Raw genomic sequence first — 8656 nt, forward strand, 5'->3', positions numbered from 1 at the left:
AAGCCTAAGACAACCCCACCCTCGTCTCAATCTCAACTGCTCTCTTTCACCATTGCATTTGCATGCCCTTCCCATTAGTTGTTCCCTTTATTCATATATTTAAATCTTTAATTGAATTCAAGTACTTAATTAACATGAAATAAATTATATTTTTATGAAATTATTTGTCTTTTACACATTTTAAACACAATCAATAAAAATTATCAATAATGAAAATTAAATTTATGTCATCATCATGCATAAAATTTCAACTTTACAAATACAACTTATGATTTATTTTTAATTGGTTTATACATTTTCATATTATTATACAAAAACTTTCGCTCATATGTGTTGTTATTATCATTATTAATTTTAAATTATAAAATTTTTTATTTATTATATGTGATTTATAAAATATGAACCTATATTTTGCATACATGATTCCCATGAATTTCTATTTGTTTCATGATAAAACAATTTAGAAATCTTGAATAAAGAATTCAAGCTTGTAATTAAACCCTTTTTTCTGTCATTAATTAGCTGCATTTCTTTGTATACTCTGATCCATATATCTATAGCAGATATATTATAGATGTATATAGAAGTTTCTATGATCAATAAAAAAAAAAAAAGTCGTACTTGCTGAAGTTACCATTTATTAAAGACAAATGAATGTACTAGTGCTGAAGAATCAGGTGTTAGCAGGACTTTTGGGACATTGAGAAAGTTAAGACGAAACAAGGTTTCCCAAAAATAAGAAAACAGGAAATAAATAAAAAAAATGTAGTAGCTAGTGATGTATTTTCCCAAAAAGATTGTGCAAAAAAGAAACAAGTTGATTGTGTGGGCGGCGGAGGCCAATAGAAACCTCATTTCTACAAAGAGGGCAAGTGGAGCGATATTGGAACCAGGCATCGATGCAATCAACATGGAAGCAGTGTTTGCATCTGGGTAGCCGCCGTAGCCTCTCCCCTTCTTCTGCTTCATATAGACACACACAACAATAGGGTACTGTTACTGTTGCGGCAGCCTTCATCGTGGTAGGATTGCACTTGTAACGGAAGGTGAAGAAGACATTGAAGTTCATAAAGTTGAGCAATTCAATTACAGACATTGCACAACGAGGAACGGCGAACAAGAAGAAGATGACGATGAGAACAAGGCAGCAGTAGCTACTTGTAAAACCCAACCAACTGCCTATCCCGTCCGTCAATTCCATCTCACTTCTCATGCCTACTACCGCCTTCATATCCATCGCCACCTGCTCCATTCCCTCTTTCTGTTTTTATCACCTATTCACAACATGAATGGAATAATATTGAAAGCTTTTCATGTTGCACTCCTATTCATTTCTTCTTCATCACATTTGTTTTTTTTTTTTTCCCTATACCATCTCTCTCTCTATATATAAAGAGATCATATATGGTACACAAAGATAGGACAGTAACTTTACTTTTTACGAAAGACTTGTAGTATATGTTAATGTTTTAGTGGCGTTCAAGCATTCCGCATAGATATAAATATATAAATATGATGAATGGTACTTACCCAAGTTTATACCTAGCTGATGTTGCCATTTGGTACATAATTAATCCTTCCCCTCCTTTGTTTCTTTTGTTGAGTTTATTATTAATAAGCAGCAATTCATGAAATGAATAGGTTTGGTAAGACTTAGTTTAGTGATACAAAACTGGGAAATTAAATACTGGCAGACTTGGTGATTAACGTGGATTGAAGCAACCAATTGAGGGGAGGGAACAGAAAACAGGTGTACCAACTACAGCACTGCTTTGCCTTTGGGTTATCAAATTTCAACTTGTACGTTGCCGATTGCCACACGTTTCAAATGTTCTAAGGGTGAGGTGAAAGAGATACTTATATAGACATACATAAGATGGGCAAGAAAACAATTGTTCAAAGCTAATGTAAGAATCGACTCACCTACATTTTGGGAACATTTGCAAGCTTATTAAGACAATAACATAATAAGTGGTCAGTTTCAGTTTATCAAAGGTTGGACTTTATTTTAAGTACTTTCTTATCTAAGAAAGGAAACCCAATTTCTCTCCGTTCGGTCCTTCCAATGTAGCACTCCTCTTCCAGGTTTGGTTCTTTTATACACCAAGTTATGCAAAGAAGAAAATTAAACTTTCAACATACAAAAACATCATATTATAACAAGTTAGATATTTATATCACCTGGATTATATCATTTCTATATAGAAGATGTCTTAATATATACATTTTGAGCTTCTTTTTTCATATTTGTTATTTCACAAAATTCATAGATTGTTAATTATAAAATTCAATCATTATATCAAATTAAATGTTGATGACTTAGATGAAAGTCAATATACTGATGGACCTAAATTGCAAATTAATCCCTCAAAACAAGGTAAATATGATATATATCAGATTATGACATAATTACGGCAAATACAATGAGTGGGGCCTACCTTCCCTCAACATGGTTTTTTTTTTAATGATAAGAAAAGAAATGATTATTTATGAAAATAATCCCAATGAAAAATCATGTATGAAAATGACTTGAAATTTATAGAATTTGTCAATGTCATTAGACCAATCGACGGCATCGCTCTCAATGGTGGTTATTGTATTTAAAAAAAAAATTGATGCCATCACAAGGACAGGCGACACCATTGTATATTTTTCAAAAGACTCATATTTTTTTACGGATATTTAGGGAGAAAAAAATAAAAAATATTTTTAATAGGCATTGAAGAAATAAAAAAAAAAACTTATTTTTTCAGATAGAAAAAAAGAAGAAAAAAACTTGTCAAGAATATTTTTTGTTGTCGTCGAGCTATCTGGCGGCACCGATATCAGTAGTTAAAAAAGTTATTTTTTTGTGCCGCCGTGTGGCCGCCTATAAATGAATAGTTAAATATAACATCAAAAATAGAAGAATTAAGAACAGCAGTGTCTGCAAGTGCACGGGTCAAATTGTAATATAGTTTAGAACAATAAAATACTTTGAAAGTATTCCAAGGATTGTACCCAAAAGAGGATGAAATATATAATGAAAACGTTTTTACAAAAATAAGTCTAAGTAGTAGTAATTAACTCCTATATTACGATAAACCATAAAATAAATTGAAGAGATAAAAATAAGTAAATAACGAAAAGAAATAAATAAAGAAAAATAAACAAACGAAATAAATCAATAAACCAATTAGAAAGATCAATTCGCTTCAAGGTTTGTAACTAACTTCGGATTAGGGTTGTAGGGTGGATTAGCTATCGGTTAACCAATTATTACCTTCCAGCCTCTAATTAACTAATCGATTGGTTGATACTTGTTTATCTCCCGACCTTAATTTCTCAACCAAGATAAATTATGATTTACTCAGTTCAACTTATCTCTCGACCTCGTTTAGCCTATGATAACTTCCTAGGCTTATCAATCTTGGTGGTTTAAGCATACATAATTCATACCAACTAATCCCTTTTGGGAAACCCTAAATCCTCTGTTAATCACATCCTTATCCACTCATTAATCTCCCCTTATTCATAATTTCTATCTCGATTGAATAAATTATGTGAAGAGCATGGCCTATTCGAGAGAGAAAAGAGATTTGAATAATCATGGATTGAATATTGAATGGGGAACGGAGTAGCAAATATCGTGATTGGAATAGAGAAATAAATCGAAGGCAATAATAAATAAACTAAAATACTTTAATTAAATAGATATACTCTTGAATCAAAACTAATTTCAAGAGGAAAAACAAAAGAGTTATTGAAAAATTGAAAAGAAAATAATCTACTTATACTCCTAAACTACTAGGGTTTTTGAAGGTGCCTAGGACAACTTAATTATATCGAACCCCTAATGTCTTATTTATAGAGGTGTTGGCAACCCAAATTAGGTTTTAAACACGTCATAAGTCTTCGTATAAGTTTGATTGCGCGGACGAAAATAACCCTGAATTATATAGGCGGGACGTTGACGTGTGTCGCGCCACACCTTTTGCATGGCAAGACATGACACCTAATTCCAGCCTTGTGTCATTCGTTTGGTGCTTTGACATCCCAAGAAGCTTGTGCATCACTCGTCCCTTGCTTCCACATCAATTGGGCCTTTAGATATTCATTATACACACTCAATTGAACTAATTAGCACAGTATAAAGCCCGCGTCGGCCTATTGGGTCACAATACCTATAAAATGTGTTAAAAAACACTTATTTTATTAACTTTTAATCCTAAGGCCTAAATACCAAAAACATAAATTAAAATATTAAATTTCGTAGAAAACAAACTCCTTAAGTGCAAAATTGACTCGAATTGACTACTACATTTGACGACAGGTCAAATACTCCCACACTTAAGTCATTGCTTGTCCTCAAGTAAACTACCCAAAAACAAAATAAAACCAAAAAAGAAAAAATAAAACTGAAAATAGGAAATAAACATACACATAAAAGAAAATGTACTTGAGCTAGCTTGATACACGAGATTGGGTCGAAACATCGACACTACAAATATTTGTCTAAATATATAATTCTAGCTATAAATTTAAATAATTCAAAGTTATTATCACCATAAAACCTTATAGACCTTATTTCCTTATCATCTTCATCACCAAAATTTCTAGGGTTTGAACTTTAAAAGAGGGTTTTGATAAAAGTGTGATGGGGTTTCAATAAGGTAAGTCTTTAAGAAGTTTCATTGATCTATCGTAATTTGATATGTCAAATTAGGCTCTCCAAAACACTCGAGGAGCTTATTCTCTAGCAATTTAAAAGTCTTTTCCATACTTTTGTTGACTTTTAGTTTCTATTATTAATAATCATTTTTGCTTAGTTTTACTCCTTTTGAGACCCAAGTTAGTAAAATGGCGCTATGAGGACCCTAACAATGTGTTTGAGTTGGTGTAGGGAGACAACGATGACCCGATCTTGAGGAGAGCCACATTCAACATGAGAGTTGCGACATTGATTATAATGCCCCTAACCTGAATCTGTCGCCGAAACAGGGTTACGGAGCATTCCCAGAGTTTACAAATCAAATAGACAGAGAATAAAAATATTTCATATCACATATTCATGTCAAAAACTAATCAAAATCATACATATTTTCCCTTAAACGAGCCTTCGAGGCCCAAATTACACGTTGTAAACAAATCGGGACTAAATCGAAAACTAAAAAAAAAATTCAGAAACATTTAAAAATTTCAAAGGTGCAGGAAACACACGCCCGTGTGGCTCACATGGTCAGGAGACGTGCATGTGCCTCAGGCTGTGTGGGCATCCGAAATAGGGGCACACAGCCGTGTCCAAACTTGGGTATTATCTTACTTAGGTTACACGGCCAAGCCACACGCCCATGTGCTAGGCCATGTGAAAATACCTAGGCATTCTGTTTCTAATTTTAAAGATGTAGGGGACACACAGCCAGACCACATGCCCATGTGCTTAGCCGTGTATCACACACGGCTGAGACACACACCCGTGTCTCTATCCTTGTGGACGAAAATAGGCCATTTTAAGGCCACATTTCTCACCCATTTTTTATTTCCACTTAAATACTTCAAATTTCATACTCATAGGCCATAACAAGACCTTCAATACACCCAACTCAAGTTTTAAGCATGTCATATTATCTCATATATCCTAGCATTTCGAATTTTACCATATTGATCAAAACATATATATTTGCATATTTATACCATCTATACTATACTATCTTATTCACCAACATGCCTATAACTATCCATCAATTAACCACACCCAAACATGTATCAAGCATGATAAGACTACACATACATATATAAGTTGATTGGAAATATAAACAAAATGTAATTCATAATATTTACACAAACCAACTTTACTCAAAACCATTCCAACCCTATACATGCCATATAAACCATAGTGTACGTTACAAAGACTACCAGAATGAGCTAGATAGTGTGACTTAATGTGCTGATCCGATCTCCCGACCTTACGATAATCTATAAGAACATTAAACAACACAGTAAGCTTAATAAAGCTTAGGAAGTTCGATGGGTTAAACATAAATCTTATCGAACCTACTATAACACATCAATTAAATAAATTCATTCAATGTTAATTCCTACCAATCACAACTTCAATTGATGAATACACTTATTTCTGATCAATACCAACAATAAACAACAAATCTTTCAATTTCAATTACATAAGTCACTTACCAAACCTTACCAAATCGAAAAACGGCTTACGGATAAGAGTACATCGTTTTTAGAAGCCCGAACGCTGAATAAAAGCTCATAAGAGCTAAACAGAAACACATAAGGGTTGAGCAAAAGCTCATAAGAGCTGAACAGAAACCTATAAGGGTTAAACAGAAGCTCAAAAGAGTTAAACGAAAACTCATATGAGTTAAACAGAAGCTCGTGAGAGCTAAACGGAAAGTAAACATGAAAGTTCGTAACAAATGCTGAACCTCGGTTTACTTGGGTAATTTGCCACATTTTCCTCCATTTTTTTCAATTCACCGAATGTCGAATGTACTTAAATCCCGTGTTCTATTTATTTCGGTTATTCTATTTAAATTCATAATTTTAACAATATTTCACTTTCAACAATAGATATGAATAAATATATAATACCATTCATCAATTCAATATATTTATATATATATATATATATATATGTGTATATATATTAAAGTTTAACCGTACGAACTTACATGGGTTAAATTGTAAGATTTGTAGAAGTTTAAGGACTATTATGCTAATTTTCTTTTTTCACGAGTATCTACGGGCTCTTGATCTAAAATATAAAATTACTCATCCATTAGCATATATTTCAGTTCCAATTCAATTCACAATTAATACCCCTCAATTTTTCAAATTTATACAATTACCCCAACTTTTACAACTTTTACAAGTTAGTCCCATTAACTAGTTAGTCTATCAAATGAACTAATTTTCTCAATTGATAATTTATCTAAATATTCTAGGCTATCATACAACCTTTGATAAATAGAAATTTAATACCAAACCCTAATATTTAACATTTTCACAATTTGGTCCTAAAATCAATATTTAACAAAATTGCTATGTAAAATCATCATACAACAAATTAAAACTCTAAATCCATGTTTATTCATCTAATACATCCTATATTCTTCAATGGTAACTTCCAAAATTTTCAATAAAATAAAAAACTAAGGTGATAGTTAGTTGGACCTAATTATAAAAGTCTCAAAAACATAAAAATTACAAGAAAAGGGAAAGAATTGAACTCACATGAAGTAAAAATATGAAAAACCAGCTTAAGGGTTATCCTATGGCGGTTTTGCTGAAAATTAAAGAAGAAAATGTCTAGAATAATAAAATTTCAACGTGTAAGTTTAATTTCACAAAAATATTAAAAAAAATTTCACACTTATGCCACCTCAGCCATCCCACTTGGGCATATTTTCTCCTTAAGCCCTCTTTTGTTTAATAATTAAGCCATTTAATCACTATTTCTTATAATTAACAAGTTTTGCACCTTTTTTAATTTAGTCCTTTTTAATTAATTAACTACCGAAACGATAAAATTTCCAAAGAAACTTTAATACTAACTTAATGGCACTCCATAAATATTTATAAAAATATTTACGACTTGGTTTATAGAAACGAGGTCTTGATATCTCATTCTCTAATACCACTTGAACTAATAAATCCTTATAAAACACAAATTACTAATGCAAATATCTTTCTAAAATCACATTTGACTAGTAAATACCAAATATTAAAATTTACAAACTTAATTGTCAAATTTGGTGGTCTCGAACCACTATTTTTGACATCATTGAAAATCAGGCTGTTACATTAATTCTATGGATGTCGGGACATTGAGCTTCCTCTGGCTCAAGGGTGCAAGACTTCAATGAGAAATCAACCTAGAGCTGGCTATCGAGAGAGTTGGACATTGAGGGTGTTATGTTGCGACATGGAGTCCAAGTCATGACACCGAGCCTCCAAAGTTGCAATATCACTAAAGGTTGTTGAAGTGAAAAAGTCGTAGTCACCACCAAGGATGTTATGACTTTGGGCAATGAATGTCGCGACATCAAGAACCCTTAGAGCCACGAGTGTGCCACTATCGAGGGCATCACGATATTGTTTCCTGACGGGGTGAAAAATGTTGTAGGGGTAGTCTTTCTTCTAACATCAACCTAAGTCAACACACACATTCTAAGGGTAATTTTGTCATTTTTAGGGTTGAATTTCAATTGTTTTAAAGACCTTTTGGCTATCAACTTAAAGGAGACACCTTTTATTTAATCTTTTTAGCTTAGTTGTTAGCTTCTTCTCCATTTTAGGTTTAGGTTATTTACTTTTCTGAGCTTAGTTGGTGTAACTATTAGTTTTGTTAGTTTTTATTGTAGCTTTTCTTTTTTTTTTCTTTTGCAATTAAGTACTCAAGTTTTACTTTGAATTTTGATTTCTCTTCAAGTCTTTCAACATATTTCAGCTTTGCTTACCTTTAAAAGCATAAAAATCTTAACTTTAGTTGTGTTTTCAACTCTATTATTACTGCTATCATCTTCTTCAAAGCATCAATCCAAAAACCCCTAAGATTCCTTTGACCTTGCTTTTATGTTTCCTTGAATGAATCATTTGAGCATTTGTTTGATAGTTGATTGTATGATGATGATGATGAAGATGAATGGTAACT

At 32.3% G+C, this 8656-nt stretch overlaps 1 protein-coding gene across 1 annotated transcript; it reads right to left on the reverse strand.

Moving 5' to 3' along the window:
* Window positions 1-772: 772 nt before the first annotated feature.
* LOC128291570 (E3 ubiquitin-protein ligase ATL59-like) lies at window positions 773-1252 on the reverse strand. The gene has a single exon (XM_053026748.1). The coding sequence runs from the start codon at window positions 1250-1252 to the stop codon at window positions 773-775; it is 480 nt and encodes a 159-aa protein (XP_052882708.1).
* Between the last annotated feature and the right edge of the window lie 7404 nt (window positions 1253-8656).

This window comes from Gossypium arboreum, chromosome 4 (assembly GCF_025698485.1).
Source record: "Gossypium arboreum isolate Shixiya-1 chromosome 4, ASM2569848v2, whole genome shotgun sequence".
Lineage (NCBI taxonomy): Eukaryota > Viridiplantae > Streptophyta > Magnoliopsida > Malvales > Malvaceae > Gossypium > Gossypium arboreum.